The sequence below is a fragment of the Triticum urartu genome, chromosome 7A, assembly GCF_056163025.1.
Source record: "Triticum urartu cultivar PI428250 chromosome 7A, HENAU_Tu73, whole genome shotgun sequence".
Classification (NCBI taxonomy): domain Eukaryota; kingdom Viridiplantae; phylum Streptophyta; class Magnoliopsida; order Poales; family Poaceae; genus Triticum; species Triticum urartu.
In genome coordinates, this window is record NC_141879.1 from 6,996,009 (window position 1) to 7,015,711 (window position 19,703).

General features: G+C 44.0%; 3 protein-coding genes across 3 annotated transcripts; 1 reads left to right on the forward strand and 2 right to left on the reverse strand.

Annotated features, from left to right (window-relative positions):
- Positions 1-978: 978 nt before the first annotated feature.
- On the reverse strand, positions 979-6,279 carry LOC125525124 (uncharacterized). The gene is made up of 15 exons (XM_048690147.2): positions 5,820-6,279; positions 5,443-5,721; positions 5,144-5,323; positions 4,910-5,045; positions 4,315-4,649; positions 3,798-3,927; positions 3,213-3,347; positions 2,890-2,934; positions 2,725-2,804; positions 2,531-2,627; positions 2,028-2,117; positions 1,887-1,934; positions 1,743-1,808; positions 1,496-1,664; positions 979-1,416 (listed from the first exon to the last, which is right to left on the reverse strand). Exons 1-14 carry the CDS (start codon positions 6,236-6,238, stop codon positions 1,500-1,502), a joined length of 2,205 nt encoding a protein of 734 aa, XP_048546104.2. The 5' UTR covers positions 6,239-6,279; the 3' UTR covers positions 979-1,416; positions 1,496-1,499.
- Positions 6,280-6,369: 90 nt separating this feature from the next.
- Positions 6,370-8,436, forward strand: LOC125525125 (Terpenoid synthases superfamily protein). Its single transcript, XM_048690148.2, has 2 exons — positions 6,370-6,517; positions 7,228-8,436. Exon 2 carries the CDS (start codon positions 7,256-7,258, stop codon positions 8,162-8,164), a length of 909 nt encoding a protein of 302 aa, XP_048546105.2. The 5' UTR covers positions 6,370-6,517; positions 7,228-7,255; the 3' UTR covers positions 8,165-8,436.
- A 5,466-nt stretch (positions 8,437-13,902) lies between these two features.
- Positions 13,903-17,876, reverse strand: LOC125524242 (NAC domain-containing protein 7). Its single transcript, XM_048689319.2, has 5 exons — positions 17,421-17,876; positions 17,003-17,184; positions 15,307-15,502; positions 14,902-15,176; positions 13,903-14,781 (listed from the first exon to the last, which is right to left on the reverse strand). Exons 3-5 carry the CDS (start codon positions 15,470-15,472, stop codon positions 14,212-14,214), a joined length of 1,011 nt encoding a protein of 336 aa, XP_048545276.1. The 5' UTR covers positions 15,473-15,502; positions 17,003-17,184; positions 17,421-17,876; the 3' UTR covers positions 13,903-14,211.
- Positions 17,877-19,703: the final 1,827 nt, after the last annotated feature.

The following is a 19,703-nucleotide window of genomic DNA, read 5'->3' on the forward strand; positions in this document are numbered from 1 at the left end:
GAAAAGGGGTGGCCACAACTAAATGATTTTTCTTCTTTCCCTAAAAAAAACAACTAAATGATTTTCTTGGTGAGCAGCTCGCCCCATGGGTTGTCCAAGGGCCACCGTCCAAACCGTGTTGGCATCCCAAGACATGTTCAAACATACTCCCTCCTCCGTAAAGAAATATAAGAGCGTTTAGATAACTAAAGTAGTGATCTAAACGCTTTTATATTAGTTTACAGAGGGAGTACAGTAGTTTTTTTATTGCACATCTGAATCATGACACCTCTTTCAGATCTGAATTTATGTTGTTTCTTTCTTCAGTTAGGTGGCTGGCTATTCTTATCAGTTGGGTGGCGGGTGGCCCATTTGGGGCACAAGAAACCCAGCCGAACCTCCCTCTACAGATGCAGGGAAATTTGAAAAGCAGGGCTTGCCATGGTTAGTTATAAACGGTGCAACAACTAAATCATATCATGAATTGCAAGCAAGGCTACGTTTGAATGCCACTCTCTATTTTTATCTTTTGTTATTTTACCTTCATGTACAGGCATTTGAAAAATTATATTTACAAGCGGTAGGATAGTTACTGTTTTCCCTTGAAAAAACAAGTTCAGAAGAGTCTCCTTTTTTCCCTGGAAATTCAGAAGCAACTTCTCCAATGCACAACTTGGACATTCACATCTGAATGAAACTTAGAGAGGAAGAGGCAACCACAACAGGTGGGAGTTTTAGAAATTATGGATATTTGAAATTTTCTCAAAGTTCCAAATTCCTCAAGTCTGAGTTACTGGAAGTTTTAAAATTTCCCAAGTTCTAGAAATTCGAAAATTTGGAGCTGGATTTTCCAGAAGTTAATGGAAAGTTTGACCAAGGGATGACTTTCCCAAAAAGGAAATAACACCTGGTCGGAATTGGCCCATTGAGGGACTAACTGGCGGGTGACTGCCAATTAGCATCGCCAGACCAGGAACTTAACCTTCTCTTCTCAACAGATAAAAAAGGAACCAGATCATCTATCAGCCCGCAAAAACCATGCGTAATTCTCGGTCAATTCCCCTTTGTGGCCTGTATGGCACGCTGAACATTTTCTGAATAAATATATATACCTCGAAAATATATACAAATCTTGGACTGAGCTTATGCACAAATTCATATCCTAGAAATTCCCACTTGTCTGCACAGAGAGAGAGAGAGAGAGAGAGAGAGAGAGAGATCATATTGTCTATCAACAACTGCTATTCTCCTTGGCTCGAAGTTGGAAATTCAGAAGTGCCTTTTTTTTGTGAAATTCGGTAGAATATTTTTCCTTCAACTTCTCCGGTGTACACCTTGGAGAGATCAAGCAAAATCAGAGGCCACATACTTGACTACACTGTGATTTTGCCTTCCGCTGTACAAACAAAACTCGATTTGTAGCGAGGTTTCATCACCCTGCAGAATATACAGCATGAATCTTAGGCAAGCCCTTCCGGTTCAAAGAGCATCCTCCATCACACAATCCTTTACTAACCTTGCTATGTCTTATGCTCCAGCAGACTATCCCAGCGGCTTTTGAGGATCTCGTAAGCGTCTGGACAGGGAAGAGCTATTACAGAGGAGGAGCTGCCGTTAGTTGACAGCTCGACCACCAGACCCAACCGCAGCAGCGTCTCCATAGCTTTGTCGATAGGCATTTCAATCTAAAAGGATATCAGAACCATGCTTAATGATTTCACGACAACCGCAGAATACATGAATAGAAGGTGTCGACTCCCAACCTTAGCATTAAACTTCTCATACATAAACTGTTCGCACATATCCCTGATGCTTGAGCGAGATGACACCTGCATGGATGGAATCAGGACAAGGAATCAGTAAATTAAATGTGACAAGTCTCAAGTAGTAAAAGCAGCAAGGCATACCTTATTTCTGCCAAGTAACATAGCATATGCCAGGAGTGCTTCTTTATACTGTACAAAAAGAGAAGATGAGGGGATTTTCTTGCTCAAATAGAGAGTCAAAATGCATAAAAGTTATGCTTTGGGCTGTACATTAAATGTTACCTGTTGTTGCTCGGAAGCATCAAGAAGAAAGTAAACTGAACCAAAGCCACTTGCTAATGTCTTTTCGTAGAGCGTCTTATTGACCAAAAGCTGAGAAGAGGTATTGATGTCAAACAAACTATATCTTCTGTCGCACTGAGAAGCACATAAAAACCTTGGTTTCCTAAAGACATTAACTTAACAAGCTTTGCCATTTAAAATTGTATCATTGTTTTTATGCATGTACTCATGAGTCAGTACTGTTGAAGTGTATATGTGGATTTCCTAACCCTTTCCATCAGTTCGGACTATTGGTTGCGTTGGCTAGTGCATGAAGCTTAACAAGTAGTCCCTCTGTAAACTAATATAAGAGCATTTAGATCACTAAAGTAGTGATCTAAACACTCTTATATTAGTTTACGGAGGGACTACTAGCATACTAGCTATGTCTGTTCCCCTTTGCAAATCGAACCATATAAACACTTTCACTATTATGCAAATATAGATTAATATAAATTTTCTACCTGGTACCTATCTCTGGTCTGTTTGTATCCCAGAGTCACACGGAACACGAGTATTGCGAGTGCAGTAAAAGCAGCTAGATCAAGAAGGAAAGCTGACCTGCATTACATACCATGGAAGAATGCAAACAACGTTACTTGTTTTGAGAAAATAAGAAAGAATTCTCTAATATTACTGATGCAAACTACATACTTACGGAGATGAGGCTAAACTCTCAAATTTGTAGTTGACAACATATGCCAACAATCCTATAACGGTGGCTATATCAAGCCTTACCTGTATTAAGGAAAATGTTATCTCAACAATCTAAAGTGCAGGAGTCAAAATGAAAAGGAGAAAAAAAGAATCAAGAGGGAATTACTGTATCAAGGATGCGGAATGACAACTTTTTGTGAGGGAAAACCACCTGCAGACAAGGGTAGTTACTATGATATTTGGCACTATTCTCTTAACACAGAAGATAAACATTTCTCTTGTGTTTTCTCGAAATAGAAAGTACTGATGCTAAGTATATTCTTAATAGTGCATAGGCTTTTGGATGCAACGTCAGATTGTCAGTACTGAAATCTGCATTGACGAGTTTGTCCAATTTTTCCATCTTAATAACCATAATAGATAGAGATTATGAGCATTATACTCTACATGTAGGTAAACCAAATGTGCCCATGAGACTGATGCGCTTACTGGCAGATCTGGGATGGGTATTTTCTCGTAAATTTTCAACTGCGGCGGCAGCATCTGCATCTCAGAACTCTCCTTCTCATTACTTTGAGCAGAATCATCGGAATAAAGTATGATCAGTTCTTCGAATGCTGGTTCCTGGCAAATAACTAAATGGAATTATGTCTCTTCGTTGCAGACTATTTTGATAAATGACATTTATGTAGCTTATGAGCATCCCAAACCCACAATAAGTAAAAAGAGAATAACAGATAATCATCAGAATATTGTCAGTTTGCAGCTAATGAAAAAAATGTCTGGGACATTTGGGGCAAATGTTGTGTCCACGATTTGTTTACATTTAAACTGTTTCTTATGCTTATGCTTCATTACACAAGGTGCTTCATGGCACATATGAGACTACAGAGTGCAAGCCAATTCTATTTGCACGTGAAGCAGGATTCAATGATATAATAGTGCTCGAAGCTTTGAACCACTCTACCCTCTCTTTTTCACACAACACGGTGAATACTTCACAATCATAATATAAATAGTCATATCCATAACCTACTGGTAAGAAAGGGTGTTCAGATATCAAATACTAAGTACCTGGAGAGTAGACTTGGCAAATAAAATGCCAAAAGAAGCTTTTATTATCTCCCAAATATTGTTGTCACAAGCTTCTCTGCTTGCTGGCTCCCATATGTTTGCAAGGGTAATTCTAGGCAGAAAATTTGGCCTGAAGCAAAAGCAGAATATATCTCATAAATTCATAAACATATAGCGGTCAAGTACCAAAGATGCACCCCAAATAAACAAGGAAAACCCTGTAGTATAAATTTTAATGTTGATTATATCGCATTTCAACGATAATATACATAGGAAAAGAAAGAAACCGATAAATACGGGTGACAGCAATACTTCTGGGGTTCTTGTGGTATAGAAGAATGTACACAAAGGAAAATAAGAATTTATAATTAGCAAGTGGTTATGAGGTTATATACTTACAGTCAAACCCTGGTCTCCCCTAGTACTAATGCTAGATTTGCCTAAGTTCATATAAAGCAGAAGCAAAGATGTGTCCCTAAAATAGCATACAAAAACCTGCATCTACTCGGAATCTAACCTCACATAGCCTTCAGATTGTTTTGCTTCAGTATCAGATTTCAGCGTTGCCTCTGGCAGAGATGGAATTAATCCTGTCCATGTAAGCACTCTTCTTAGGAGTCTGCCGCGAGGACCAACAGGTGACAGGAATCCTTCATAACGAGAGACTGCCCTTTGTGCAGCAATCCAAATAGGAAGATCTGCATCTGGTAATTGATCTGGCGTAAGCTTGCCCCTAGAATAGTTTTCTATCAACAAGAGTGAATTCTCTGCATAAGTTTGCTCTTTCAGCCAGAGCTTCAATTTGTCAATCCAGATCTGAAATCCCGGGCTCCCTGTTGATTTTTTCAATGCCTGGCAAGAACTAAAATAATCACATACAATTAGCTAAGAGTTGCATGGGCATGCTGAATCATAGAAGTAACAGGTCTAGCAGTCATTATAAGTTTAGACAAGAGAATAATAACATGAATAATAGTGTATTCAGCATGTTCTAGCCGTGCAGGAAAGTTCGCTACAACAATCTAAAGGAGTACATGTATAAGTGAGTTCAGTCAGAGTGTGACATAGTGAATGTGATCAAATGGACTGTCATGAGGGGAGGATTGACTGACCTCATTGGTCCATTTCCCCAGTTTCCCCAAGGGTTTGGAAAGGCTGAAGAAAATTTTCTGCAACAGTTTGGACTGTAGGTAATCAAGCTTCTCCACCAACAGCAGGCCTTTTTGGCTCTCGGTCGAATACCCACGCCTGCCAAAGTCAAAGAATTAGTCACACCATGGGATCTCCATTTCCCTTTTGCATATACGCAACAGTCTGTGAAGTCACCGGACCAAATTAAAACTCACCGGAATATGATGGCATTAGACTCGGCTGCCTTCTTCCAGTCGACGTAAACTGGCAGCGTCAGGAGGTAATCACTATTGAGGGAGTAGGTCAGGAGCAGGTCCTGCGCGGAGAGCTCTTCGAACTGAGCGTTGCGCAGGAGGTTCATGAAGGCGCGCTGGAAATGAGTCGCAAAGGCAACCCTTTTTGCATCACACAGATCAATGAACCATGCTTAGCTAGCCAGCAGTAGCAAGCAGCAGTCCCAATTTCAATCGGTTGGGCAAGTATAACCACAGAAAATTAGAGCAGATTTTACTACCTGGTGGGAGAAATGGGAGCTGGATCCGGTGATAAGCCGAGCAGAGTCTTCCAGTCCAGGCTTCGGGAGAGAAACGACATCCTGCCGTCGTCGTCGTCATCGCCGTCCTGGGACATGCCGAAGAGCCCGGAGCCCCTGCCGTTCACCGATGACGACGCCCTGCCGCTGGAGGCTTTGCCAGGCCCATTCTCCTCGTCCTCGTCGTCCGGGAGCATGTAGTAGGCGCGCATCTGCTCGAGCGTCTCCTTGTGCTCCGCGTGCAGGACCGCGTCCAAGCACCTGCAGCGCATGAGCAAAGGGCATGTGAATTTCCCCATTCTTTACATGCCGATCCCATCATCTGGTGGTAGAGGAGGGGCGCGGGAGTGAGTACTGGCCTCGCGAATCGCCTGAAGTCTTCGGCGGCGGGCTGGGAGGGGAAGAGGGAGAGGGCGGCGTCGAGCAGCGCCGCCTTGGGCACCGCGATGTAGCGCTGGCGCGGCACGTTGATGCCGCCCTTCTTCCCCTGGTCTTCCTCCTCCTTCCCGCCATGCTCCTGCTCCTGCTGCGGCTGGTCTTGCTCGTCGACGTCGGCGGTGGCCGCGGCTGCTTGGAGGAAGGCGGGATCGGGGCCGGGGCCGGCGTCGGCGTCGGCGCGGAGCGGCTCGAACTGGACCGGCGAGAGGTTGCCGACGGAGCAGCGGGCCGTGGTGGTGGAGAAGGACGACCTGGCTGCGTAAGCCACTGGCACCGGCGCCGCGGAGAAGGAGGAGATCGGGACGGCCGCCGGCGCCGGGCTGGCGCGCAGCAGAAGCATCGTCCGTCTGGTGGGTCGCGCGCGAACAGAACCGAACGGAACGGGTGGCGCGCCAAGGATAACGCCCCCGCGGTGCCGCGGCCCGCCACGTGGGGCTCCTCCTTCTGATGGGCCTCGCAGAGAGGCCCGTGGGCGTAGCCCATCGGACCCGCTCGGAAGGCCACAGAGAGGTCACAGCCACGATCCAGTCCATCGTCCACATCGGTCCTGCTCCTCCCTCCCGTCTCCGGCGACCGTGATCTGCTCTGCTCCTCCGGTGGTCTCCGCCCCACCGCCACGGTATGCTACTCCCCCGCTTTTCTCCCCACCTCAGCCAGCCGCGCGGCACTCTGAGCCCTGCCGCAGGCGTCGCTTTCGTCTCCGGCGCGGTGCCTGCCGCTGGCCGCGCGCTCCCCTACTTGCCCCGCGCCCCTCGCCGCCGTATGTGGTCGCTGGCACCTAGAAGAGCACGGGGCCCGCATCTCTCGGCTAAGGCCCGGACTGGATCTGTACCTTAGCTCCTCTGCTCGTGCTATGTGTATTGCGTTACTGCAACCGATTGCTATTTGCTAGTGACTACAAACGAGTCCAAAATTGGTCCATTTCTGTTACTGGTGAGACACCTCGCTAGCTGCTAACTCACATTCCCATCTCCATGAACGACACCGCCAATTCTAGAACCGACTGCAAGTTCCAGTCCAGTGCACATCTCTGATTTTGGTTGCGATGTGGGCTAACTGAATCCAGTTTCATCAGGATCTCAAATGCAAATACAGCGCCTCATTTTCACAAGTTCCACTGCGCAATTTTCATTCATGCTAGCACTACATATTACCCTGTTAGGTGGATCATACTTTTTTCTTAAGACTGTTAGGTGAAAAACAATCAGATTCTATGCTTAATGCTTTGCTTGCCAGTTTACTCTGCCAGTACCTGTCCAGCGGTTCCATCCACCGATCTTGTCATGCACACATCTGACTTAATACAACTGCATTTCCTCTTCGCTGCAGCGTCTTATACACACCTGAAGCAGACCTCATGAGTGGGGGCACCGCGGTGAGCGGCAGCCTGCGGACGGCCCTCTCGTACTGCGTCCAGCAGGTGCGCAGCTACGACTACCACAACTACCTCTGCCTGCTCCACCTACCTCCGGCCATGCGCAAGGCCGCGTTCACCTTCTGGGCCTTCAACGTCGAGACGGCCAAGGCCATGGACGTCGTGTCCGACCCCCGCAAGGGCCTCATGCGCCTCCTCTGGTGGAAGGACGTGGTCGACAAGGTCTGCGCCGGCAAGAAGGTCGAGCACCCCGTCGCGCTCGCGCTCTCCTCGGTTCTCTCCGAGCACAAGGTCAGCAAGCACTGGCTCAAGCGGTCGCTGGAGGCGAGGATAAATGATGGAAACCGGGATGACGACGCCATTCCTGAGAATATTCCGGAGCTGGAGAGGTACGCGGAGGACACCCAGTCGACCATCCTGTACATGACGCTGCAGGCTGGTGGGATACAATCCACCATTGCTGATCATGCTGCGTCGCATATCGGCAAGGCGAGTGGGCTGCTGCTGCTGCTCAAGGCGCTGCCTCACCATGTCAGCAAGCAAGGGAAGATACCGTACATCCCGGCGAGTGTGGCCGAGGAGTGTGGGCTGCTTGCCCGGGAAGGTGGCCGGACAGAGGTCAGGATGGGCGATGCGCTCCCGGATGCAGTTTTCAAGGTTGCGTCTGTTGCCGAAGCTCACCTGCAGAAGGCGCGGGAGCTGGCCGCGTCTGTGCCAGCAGAGGCTGTCCCCGTGCTCCTCCCAGCCGTGCCGGCCCAGGTCCTTCTGGACTCCCTGCGGCGCCGCGAATTCAACGTCTTCGACTCACGCTTGTCCAGTGGAGTCCATGGCATATCCCCTCTGTGGTACCAGCTGAAGCTAAACTGGCACTCGTGGCGAAACAAGTACTGAATGCATACATACATTTTGAAGCATGTTTGTTGAAAGCGCAGGTCAGCGTGCGTTTTAGCCCAGACTAAACCTGGGGTGTCCATTTACTGAAATGTAATAAGCTTGATGATCAAGAAAGGCTCTGCTACCTGCTGCAGCTGGCTGTTTCTGAGCAATTTTGATGTAGCTTCCTTTTTCACTGGAGACATGCTTTGTTGGGGGTTGTTTGTTTCGTTTGTATTCGAGTATCGACATGAGGTGGATGAATGTTATTTGTTGAGCTTGTCCTTTCAGTTGTTGCTTGCCCAGATTGTTCCAATACAAGGAGGGTTGATGGATCCTCTGGACGTGGGGCTTGACTTGTTGCACTGCCATTATTAGTTCGATATTCAATGACCTCTGATACAGGAAGAGAACCTAAGAGAGAAAGGGTTAGGCAGCTACCCTAAGATGACTTGACAAGGATATGAACCTGATACTTTAACTCCATTGGTGCAAGCTTCAGATGTGTGGCGCCCACTATGAAGGCATAAGCAGAAGTCATGATCACCTTCATTTCGATCTCAGATTTTCAGGTAATGCATATATGTGTGGTTAAGGATCTACTCATATGTCTTGATTGCTATATTGGTACTGTGAATTCAGTTATAAGATAATCAGGCTGGCTAACATTTTTTAGCATATTAAATAAGAGTTGCTAATGATTTGGTATAGAAAATTCTTGTAAGCAATGTAATTACATAAAGAAAAGAAGTTCCTCATTGTATCAGAAACTAGTGCCTATCTCAGCCTCATTTTTGGCTTTCAGCAACTTTTTGTTTGACTTCCTTATCAGTCACAGTTAGGTACGACATCACATCTCGCTTTTCTCTATGATGTTTCTGTTTACATATTATTATGATCTAAAAGGAAATAAATAAAATGAGGTTGGCCGGTGGTTCTGATCATGCTCCTTGCACGGCGCTTCAACTGTTGTTGGATTCATTGCTCCCCTGTTTCTCTTACTATTTCTTTTACCTTCTCTGGTGACTGAATTTTGACAGGGTTGGTCCAAAGTCCAAATTTGCAATCAATTTGAGAAATACTTTACTCTTGCTGCAAAAACCTTAATGTTGATGTGTCAGCAACTGTTTGACCTGCTGTTTATTGTCTCCTTTTTATGCAGCCTTTCTTGACGACAAAATATATTCTCACAATTATTTACATTGCAGCTTTTCGCTTCTTTTGACAACCAGAACCGCTGTAAAGTTTGACAGTTGTATAGCCAGTCAACATGATATGTCTTGAGAAACTGATCAGTGAAAATGTTCCCGAATATCATGCAACTATAGAAGTGCTTAACTTTCCGAGGGCATTAAGAATAACTGGTTAACACATCTTGTTACATCTCGTGAGAGTTTTTTTTTTACATTTCAAGTGCTAAATGAATTCCCAAGTACTATTAATAATAGGGAGTCGATCACGTAACTTGCAAGAACTTGAACCAACTACAACAGCAAAGAAACATATGATTTGCTGAGATAGAAAGTGCTTAGCTGGTCGGGGTTTTTTGTACAGCTATCAGTACTTGGTCAGATTTGTTTGTGCTGCTACTGAATTGAATGGTGACTTACTTTTTGCTCCCCCCCCCCCCCCCCCCCCCCCTCCTGTGTCAAGGTAACTGACATGCGCTCTTAGTTCTCATAGAAATGTGTTTTAATACCGTGGTTGCTTCATTTTGTCTTCTACTTTATGACCTGAGCAAATCCTTTCAGTTAATGACTTTAGCTGCAACTAAATCCTGTTGTGCAATGCTGATGGAATTTTATATTATTATTTATTATTGTCCGCAGAAAACTCTAGCTAATTTTGGCGCATCTAGTTCGGAAGGCACGTCCTATTTTATCTGATATCTCCTGAAATTGAAAAGGCTATGCATGTAGCTCTTGGCAAGGCAACTGAAACATATAGACTTAAACAACTGGCTATGCAACCACATCTTATTTGCCACTTTGAGGTTTGGATAAGTTCAGCACTATGCACGAGAAGTCAATAAAGTAAGTAGGCAAGTTGCAAACCTTGGGGGTTGTAGGGACAAACACCTGTGCTCAATGCTTAAAAGTAACTCAACATAGCCCTTTTCCATTGGGACCTTCACCCCTGCTTTTATTCTGGGCGTTTGGTCCCTGGTGGAGTAAACAGCAATCACTGGAGGAAGAAGCATTGTCCCCTTGCTTGCTGCTTGGCTCCACACCACATGCATATGCTTGCTTTGCCCCTGCCTTGGTAGTAGTAGTATATTATTGCTTGCTCCTGGCTGGGTAATGGCCTTCATGTGTGGTTGGGTCTATGGCTCTATGCCCAGCTCAACTCATGAGTATACTGCATTTGCAGCTTGGTCCTGGGCGCTGTTTGTAGGCATGCCATGGTAATTTCCACTGTAAACGGAAAATCATGTGAAGGGCATGCCATTGTCCAGCTTGCTATTGTTGCATTTGCTGCCACTGTAAACGGTAGCGCATTGTGGTGTTCCTGATCTCGGCAGCCTGGTTTCAATCTGGCCGAATCACTGACAGATTTTTAACTAGTACTGTCGTAACTCCACACAGGATATTTCAGCTTGTACTGTCATAGTTAACCATTCATGATCCTGATCTTCCGTCAAGTTTCAGTTTAACCGAAGCTTTCAGAAACCCTGATAACAGCAAACAATATTTGCAATTTATATGTATATATATACCGTTTATATGTACTCTACTCAATATTTTTTCTGTAGTGTGTCACATAAGGAAACACATAGGAAATGTGATGTGTACTCACGCAGGCATGCAGGGCTTGACATCACCCAGGAAAAAGTAGAAATGGAGTATGCTTGCAATCTGATAGCTTCTTCCTTAAGCTTTGGTCAAAGGTAAGGGGAACATGTGCTCATAAGCTCAATCATAGCACCATGCTATTACTAGTTTGGAGTTAAGACTAAACCTAAGGTAATGGCATACGGAAAGGATCGCCTGCTAGTTTCTTCTGGTTTCGGTCGGCCCGCATACCCCAGGTAGAGAACATATTGAGCTGAACTTTTTGTCTCTTTTGTTTTTTTTCTAAGTTGTACTCTATCGATGATTCCTGAACCAGATATTCCAATATTTCATTTTGTTTTCTACAGATATTACACTAAAGCTGTTTCACTGCGACAAATGAAAATCATGTGAAGCAAGCTGGACAATAGCAAGGAGCGGAAATGGCATCTTGATCTGAACTGGGTGGCCTGCCCTTTGGATCTCAGTGCTTCAACTAATTACCGAGACAGGAGGAATAAAATGGGGTGATCTTGGCAAATGGTGGATCTGCCGCATTCATCATTCCGTTATACACATGGGATGAGCGCAGTAATGATGTAAGTACCAGGATCGTTTTCCCTTCCATTGCATATAGCTTCTCAAATCCTTTTCTATTTGTTTTGCGTGGGAGCAAAAGGCCATATATATGTGCATCATTGTTCAGACACTATTATATTTTGCACGCAAGAGATATGCAGTGTGAAAACAGCATAGTAGAAGGGAGGATTAATTAGGAAGATGGAGCAGAAGGGCTGCGTGCATGATGGGTCCTCACATGAGAGCTTTCACGCAGGCATCATTTTATCTTCCTCTGCAAACAAACATCACCATCTCCCATCTGTCCCTCCCTCCTCACTTAATTATTCCTTCCCGCCCCGCCCCGCCCCCCTCATCTCATCCTCTCGAGTCCCTGCCTTTTCCACACCATCTTTTCAACCTCATACACGCGCACATAATTATATCATATTGTGTTCCCCGCCGCGCTTTCTTCTCCTCTGACATTCCGATCAGTACGCTTCATGCATGTGTTCCATCATGCCGACTGCTTCGCACAAGCTGAGCAGCACTGAGTGGTGAGAGGGGAGATTGCGGTGCGTGCATGGCTTGTGGCCAAGCATAGGGTTCGTTCTTGCATGGACTATATAAGCCAGGCAGGCAGTCGGCCAGCCGGAAGGTAAGTTGGTGGGAGGCATGCATGTCATTGCTGCTCTTATGCGTGTTTGCCATCCCCTTAAAGCAGTGGCTGGGAAGCATGCATACATCCCCTGCTTCGCCGGTACCACTCAGGCCGGCCGCAAGGGGTCGCTGTCCATCTCATCCCGGCCGGGCTTTCTTGTCTCTAATGCTGTCATCTACTTGCTGCTTCAGCATCATCCTTGGGCCATAATCACCAGCGTGTTATCTGTGGTAGGTGAGTTCCGTATATGCATTACTGTTCTTCCCTTATTGCTACGTCGTTGGTTAGCCTAGTTAATATCTCCGGGCTTGTGATTGACATTTACCTTTTCTTTTAATTCTTCTCCAGAAAGTCATTCCTTTACCTGTAGCTCTTTTTGTCCAAAAACACTTGGCCTTTGTGGCTCAGTATACAACCAGCCCAGGGCCCTATAGATTAACTGCTTTGCTTTTAAGCCCATTTCATACCTTTGTAAGTTGCTGTTTGAATGTCTCATGAAACAAGAGTGACTGTTTTCCCTGAGTGGTAGAGCTACTCTGTTCCTATTAACATAAAGTACTTGTGATGTAGATAACTAGTTGGACAGAAGATTTTTGGTACCTGTCATTCTGTTAACATTACCTTCCATGGAGAGCTATATCTGAAGACATTATCACAGATACACATATATATGATGTCAAGTATATAGGTCATCCCTGTCAAATATATGATGTCAAGTTTAGTTAGTTCTCTTCTCTCTATCATACCTATCCAACATCATATAACCGGACTGTTCTGTATCATGATCTGGAGAAGTTCCTCCATGCATGTCGGTTTTCTTCTCCATATATGTTTCTTATGATTGAACTTAACCGCTTTGTTGATCTAAGTTATTATTCTGCTCTGAGACTACTCATTCCCTGCGACTATGACGCCATGTTAAGTTTTCTGATGTCTACATGTTTTTGGCGTCAGTTATTTGCTAGTACCCATAATCGTAGCAGAGACCTACATTTCATTGTTGCTTCTGTGAGTTATTTCAGGACTTTGACATAGAGAATGTTTGGTCTATATGTGTTTATTTATTTAGGTACGATCGTAGCAGAGTAGAACATAGCCTGTATCGAACTAGATAAAACAATGTGAAGAACATGTGAAACTAACATTTCAGGCCCATGCATTAGTAACTGTTGAAGTTAAGACTTCATATAATATATGCACTCCAGGGACCTAGATAATTTTCTTGGTGATCCTCGTGAACACACATTGTTCAAGCAAGCTAAGCTACCACTGTACGTATATAATCAAATATACAGCATGCATGTAATCATAAATACTTCATCATAGCCCTTTGTTTCTGTAAAAGAATTAGCTGGTGATGAACTAAATGCATACTCACATGCATCCACATAGAGAAGAATGATGGCTCACCCTTCGGACCACAGAGGGAGAATGATTAGTCATACTTATTAAGATTAAGTAAGTGTTTACATTGTTTGCATCTTTGCCTAATTTATTTGAATGTAATATTGGTGTCTTATGTGATCTAGTTATTCTGAACAGTCTCTGCTAGATCTTCACGTTGTCATTTGTACTTCTTATTATGGAAGTACTAGAAACATGCAAGGTTTAGTCTGCTGAATTTTTTTGTTCCCTGACATGAGGCTTATAGCAACGGACAATAAATGTCATGTTATAAAAATGAGCACAGTCGGTGTTCGAGCATATATATTGGCACAACTGGCCGGCATATGGCTATCAAGTTCGTTGAGAAACCAACAGATTAAAATTACATAACTGAACCGTGTTGCCTTTTACAAATCACAATTCATGAAGCCTTTATGGTCTCCATGATATTATTTCATATATATAGCAACACACTGATATGTAATTGTATATTTAGTACAATGCCCCTGAAACACGTAAGCAGCACAACACTACACACAGCATATGTAATAGTCTTATTTACATGGCGTTATGTAACTCAAAATACTTATCTGTCCAATAATTGATATATGATCATCATCCTTATTGTAACTCCTTAATATAATAATTATAGATGGGATGCTAGTATGTTCGATTGGTGCCGCTGCTCATCACTTCCATGGATCAACTTGACTGCTCGATGTTGAGGTCGACGCATAATCAGTTGCCAACTCTTGTGCCTTCTCGTTGAGCTGAAGAATGTCTCCTTCATGAGCATAATCGACACTCTTGGCTGCATCATTACTAAGCTGAGATGCGACGAACTTGTCCAGAACTCTCCAGTCAGTGGCAGCTTGGTCGTCGACGGCATGGTCAATAAGTTGAACATGGTGGTGCTGGGCATGGTGCACATTGATTTGGTGATCGTCTGGCGATACCAAAAGAGAGTGGAAGGAAGAAGGGCTCTCTAGCTCGTGAGGGATGGTGTTGAGAACATGATGATGGTTTGGCATTTGATATTGCAGCTTCAGCTCTCTCTTGTAGGTGTTGTTGAGCATCTGGAGGTGTTGTTCTTGTAGTGCCATGCTGTGGTGAGGTGGCATTCCTCTCATGGGAGAGTTGAGATCATGCATGAAGGGCCCATCATCGTCGACGTACCAGCATGGCGCATCATGATCTAGATCTCTTCTTGTTGTCGGTAATCTCTTCTTGAACACCCTGCATACTACCCACCCTTCCTCCTGAAATTTTGAAAATTAATTAGGCTATATTAATTTGTAGAGGAGCTTGCAGGTTTATATTCGAGTCAAGATGGACAGAGATCGATGTATATCAAGTGAAATAACATAGCTATAGCTTGCCTGTGGAGGGCCGTTCTCATTGGTCTCGAGGCGGTACTCATGCATGATCCAATCGGATTTCTGGCCATTGGGAGCTCTGCCCTTGTAATACACCAGGGTCTTCCTCATGCCAACCAAGCAGTGCTTTGCATAGATGGGCTTGTCCCTCCCTGTCGCCTTCCAGAACCCTGCAGCAGTCGCGCGGTTTGTCCGAGTCCCCGTCGGGTACTTCTTGTCCTTGTGGCTGAAGAAGTACCAGTCACTCTGCTCCTCCTCAGGCCCTATCCTGCATTTCTCTGTACACAAATGAATGTAAGCTAAATCAGCAAAAACATATTAATTTGTGTTGTCAAGACTCAAGACTACATTAAGCTGTCATTGCTAATTGGACTGCATTATATTATTGTATATGTAATATATATACACCTTGGAGGTCCCATGGCTCTATCTTGTAGAGATCAACATCCTTGATGACGTTTAGGTCGATCCTCCTCGAGGCCACCTTCTTGCGGAGGTAGTAATCCACAAGCTCCTCATCGGTTGGGTGGAACCGAAAACCCGGAGGGACCTGCGGCTGTGTGCTGCCACTCATGTTGTCCGATAGATCAGTGTACAGCTAAACCTGTAAGGTGTATGAAAAATCCAGTTAATATCTAATTAATTATATCATTGTATTATTGTGACGTGTGTAAAAATGAAGCATGCATGCAATGCAGAGAAGACAGCAAAAGATCAGATCCAGAAAAAAGTACTGCCCATCTATACACATAAGCATGCATGCTTGTGTTAATTTAACTGAATCTGATGGAGATCGAGCAAGCAAGCATGCCTAGATGTGTCTTGTGTGGGAAGCGTGCATGTGATAATGGACGGGTGCAAAGTAGTGGTAATGCTGGGAGAAAGCATGATCATTTGTGTGACGCATGCATGCTACACATGCTGAGAGGCATCACTCATTGCACCTTGTGGAATGTTCCCCGGCTTCTACTGCTCAAAGGTAGATCTCATCATACATGCATGTGTGTATGTTTGTCCCTGCTCTAGCTAGCTACTTGTATAGTGAACTTATATATGTGTCTGTGCTACTTGTATTTGCACTTGTATTAGTTTGCAAATAGTTGGGTCATATATAAGCACTTGTATTAGCTTAGGTCCCAGTCAAGGTGCTCATGCATCTATGATCATATGTGCTAGATAGCTGGCTGGTGGGCATGCTTTATGCTTGGATCAGATCTAAGTTGTAAGATCTATTTGGAGGAGACATTTAGCATGGATGTGTATGTATAATGTTGTAAGTTCAAATACGCATCGTCATGTGCAAGGGAACATGCATGCATATACTCCCTCTGTTCCATAATTCTTGTCGTCGTTTTAGTTCAAATTTGAACTAAAACTATGACAAAAATTATGGATCGGAAGGAGTATATCCTTACTCATTTAATTACAAACATTTCAAGTTTAAATAAACTAGACGTGCACACACATCATCTCAACATGCATGTACTTACAATAGACACATTGATCAGTGTGTTATATATGATAATATGATCCCTTTCCAGAAGAATTTAAATGTATATGTACATACTTCTCATCACAAAGAAATCTTAAGCATAGATTATGTAGCAGAGAAAAACACATCATATCCATTCTCCACAAGAAAATAGAACATACAGACACTATATATATATATATATCCATCCGCCGCAAGAAAATAAAACACATAAACACAATATATATTTGGGGAGCTGAAAATAAAAGGTGGTAGCAAGCTCGTAGCTCACACAAGTTTTGAAATCAAATATGTAAATGATATCCATATATGTATGCTAGATTGAACTTGCATCTCGTCAACACAAAAATTTACTCTCATATGTAAATATAGGTTTCTGCAAATGATAAGTCCATATTGAAGAAGATGCAATCCATTAAATGTATGAAATTCTTGCGTATATTAGTGTGCTAGTAATATAGAGTATGTTGCATCTGTGATCAATTTTAACGTACTGATCAAACAGAACATCTCTACTTATCATATCATATATAGATAAGAGTTGATCTAGGGTTCCAGGGAAGACATGTTTTCAGAACAACTGAAGTCAACATATATGTCTAGGTTTTATACCTTTTTCTTTGATCAATGGAGATCAGTAGTGAGACGCGTGATGGAACCTTGTAGAAAGAATTCCAGAGATCTGGCTAGCTAGCTAGGGGAGCAGCAATACAATAGCTAGTAGACAGGGATGAGCTTTTTGTCTCAAGGCTTGTCTCTCTGATCTGCCTTTCTGATCCCTAATAACTCATTGTCTGGCTCAGATCCCAAGAAGAATGTCGACGACGACCGCAGAGAGGAGCACGCGCACACACGGCAGGTACAACACAACAATAACAAACAGCATCAGAGAGAGTTCAAGGACCTTGAGGAATAACAAGACAAACTAAGAGCAACAAGAGCTGAGATGAATCTAGCTAAGCTAGCTCCTCTCAGGCAAAGTACATGAAAAAGAAAACATCATCAAGGCTCAGCTCGATCACATATATACCTGCTGCCTAGCTGCAAAGCGTTTGTCGGTCGGTCGATCTGCATGCACCCTTCAGCAGAGTTCTTGGCTGATTGTTGGCTGCTTCTTCGTCCTCCACCTCCTTCCCTTGATCCTGCTCAGCAGGTAGCTGCTGCAGAGAGGAGAGAGGAAGAGGGCTGCAGGAGAGGAGGAGGAGAGAGAGTGGAGGAACGGGACGGGAACGGGGTTGATAAATGTAAGGGGGCAGAACGGGATAGGATGATCAGACGAAGGAAAAGCTTAGCACAAGGATTGATTAATCTATGGCCGCCATGGCTCAGTTGACAGCCACGCAGCTAAAGGTAACAAGATTAATATCCAACCATCAAGGCTAGGCAGCGATCGATCCAATGAACCGCGGAGGATCGAGCTGCCTGGCTAGGGTGAAAGGGAGGGCAATGGAGGTGGTGGCGAGTGAGTGAGGGAGAGGGAGAGAGAGAGAGAGAGAGGGGTGGAGAAGAAGAAGACGTAGCAGAACAGCGACCCCTGTGGCCCACACGCAATGCTAGAAAAGAAAGAGGGAAAGGGACCCGACCACCCACCAAACAAATCCCTCCCGTCCACCCTTGTTGCCTCGCGCCATCATTCCCCTCCTTTTCCAGTTTCTTTTCCATAAAATATCCCTCCAAAAGCCCAATGCCAATTGCTACTGCTCCTCTCCTCTCTTCTAGGGTTTGTGGCTAGCTTGATCCGTCCATCCTTCTGCCTAGTGCCTCCAAGTGTGATGGATACTATAGCTAGTGCCATTCCACTTCCTCTGGCCATAAACCGTACGGCGCTCGTATATTTGGTGATTCAACTTTCACCACCAGTTAGTAGTCCAAAATTGTGGAGGCTATATATGTATATATACCGCAAAATTTGGATCATCGGATATGCACTTGGAAATAGTTTTCACCGGTACGACCGACTGGATACACAACCCTTGTGTTGTGGGTTTAACCGATGGACAAAGTTAAATCTCGAAACTCGATATTTTAGAGCGCGCGGGGGTACATAGTATGAAAAGAATTTGAGGGGCGTATCTTAAGGGTAGGACTTCGATCGGATATGTAAGTCTAGTCTTTGCAAGATAATGACATTTATACTCCTATGATGATGAGAACGGCTTTCGCCCACCGTAGATCCCTCAAAATACTCATGTGATGAGTACTCGATCCGCCGCGCGATCTCATGTCTGCACACCGAAAGAGATGTTTTCACGCCTTTACCGCGATTGAGATCCCTTTCTTAATTAGCTAGATCTTTTGTTTGAAACCAACGTCTCGAATTATCTTTCCCCCACACAAAATAAACATTTGGAAATATCGTCGTTAACTTGACTCCAATATCTACGACTATCTGCATTGACAAATGTTGGTATATATGTTTATTTTTAAGAAGAGTCTAATATAACTACATGATTCATATATATGCCAAGTAGATAGAAAGCTAGGCATGCAGGTAGCAATCTCATGCGTGATAAGTGTTCATGTCCCTCCTCATTACATCCATCGTCGTCTCTGCCTATAGCTCCATCGTCATCCCACGTACCTGCCCTACCTAGGCTGTATGTGTAGAGCATAATGTGTGGGTCAAGCTTAAGCCTGGGGGGTGTAAATAATCATGTGCTTGTCCCTATGTATGTCACTGATCATTAGTGATCATGCATGGTTCATGATCTACCCGGGCCGGCCGGCAGGTGCATTACAGCATTAGTTTGTACGTACACACGTAGAGTGATAGGAGAAGATGAAGACCACAAATGACTAGAACCCCATGTATATGGATAGGCATCCATACCGCAAACTTTGATCATATAGAGTTGATTGCCATCATTATTTCTATCGAAATGGAATTGCTGCGCCCGCATACATGCAGCAAAATATTATTAGACCTGCAAGCATTACAACAGTTTTTAATCTTCACAAAATTTATATTGATTTTTTTAAAGTATCATATGTGTACGTAGAGTATGCAGTGAAACATATACCTGTGCTATGACAACAGAATTATTTGCCTTTATTTTTGCACCAATCACGAATAGTCATATTCTGAAACCAAAAAATTGCATGTATGATTTTCGTCCCGTAAATTGCATATGCATGAGCAATTTTATTTTTCAAATAATGTAAAATAACCCTGTAGGGACAACAATTTTATCATTCTAGAAACTAGTCGGCAGGTAAAGTGCTTCAAGATATGATGTTTTTGGGGAATTAAGTGGGTCCAAAATAATTCGAGGAGAAATGTGAACCAAACTAGTAAACGGCAAAGGGGTTTTTT

Bases quoted from the DNA above. Each gene is read 5' to 3' on its own strand.
- LOC125525125 (XM_048690148.2), top strand. From the start codon at position 7,256: ATGAGTGGGGGCACCGCGGTGAGCGGCAGCCTGCGGACGGCCCTCTCG.
- LOC125524242 (XM_048689319.2), bottom strand. From the start codon at position 15,472: ATGAGTGGCAGCACACAGCCGCAGGTCCCTCCGGGTTTTCGGTTCCAC. The intron at 15,177-15,306 runs GTGTATATATAT...ATTTGTGTACAG, and splicing joins AGAGCCATGGGACCTCCAAG to AGAAATGCAGGATAGGGCCT. The intron at 14,782-14,901 runs GCAAGCTATAGC...TCAAAATTTCAG, and splicing joins ATGAGAACGGCCCTCCACAG to GAGGAAGGGTGGGTAGTATG.
- LOC125525124 (XM_048690147.2), bottom strand. From the start codon at position 6,238: ATGCTTCTGCTGCGCGCCAGCCCGGCGCCGGCGGCCGTCCCGATCTCC. The intron at 2,628-2,724 runs GTAAGTATGTAG...TATGTAATGCAG, and splicing joins GAGAGTTTAGCCTCATCTCC to GTCAGCTTTCCTTCTTGATC. The intron at 1,665-1,742 runs GTTGGGAGTCGA...ATATCCTTTTAG, and splicing joins ATGAGAAGTTTAATGCTAAG to ATTGAAATGCCTATCGACAA.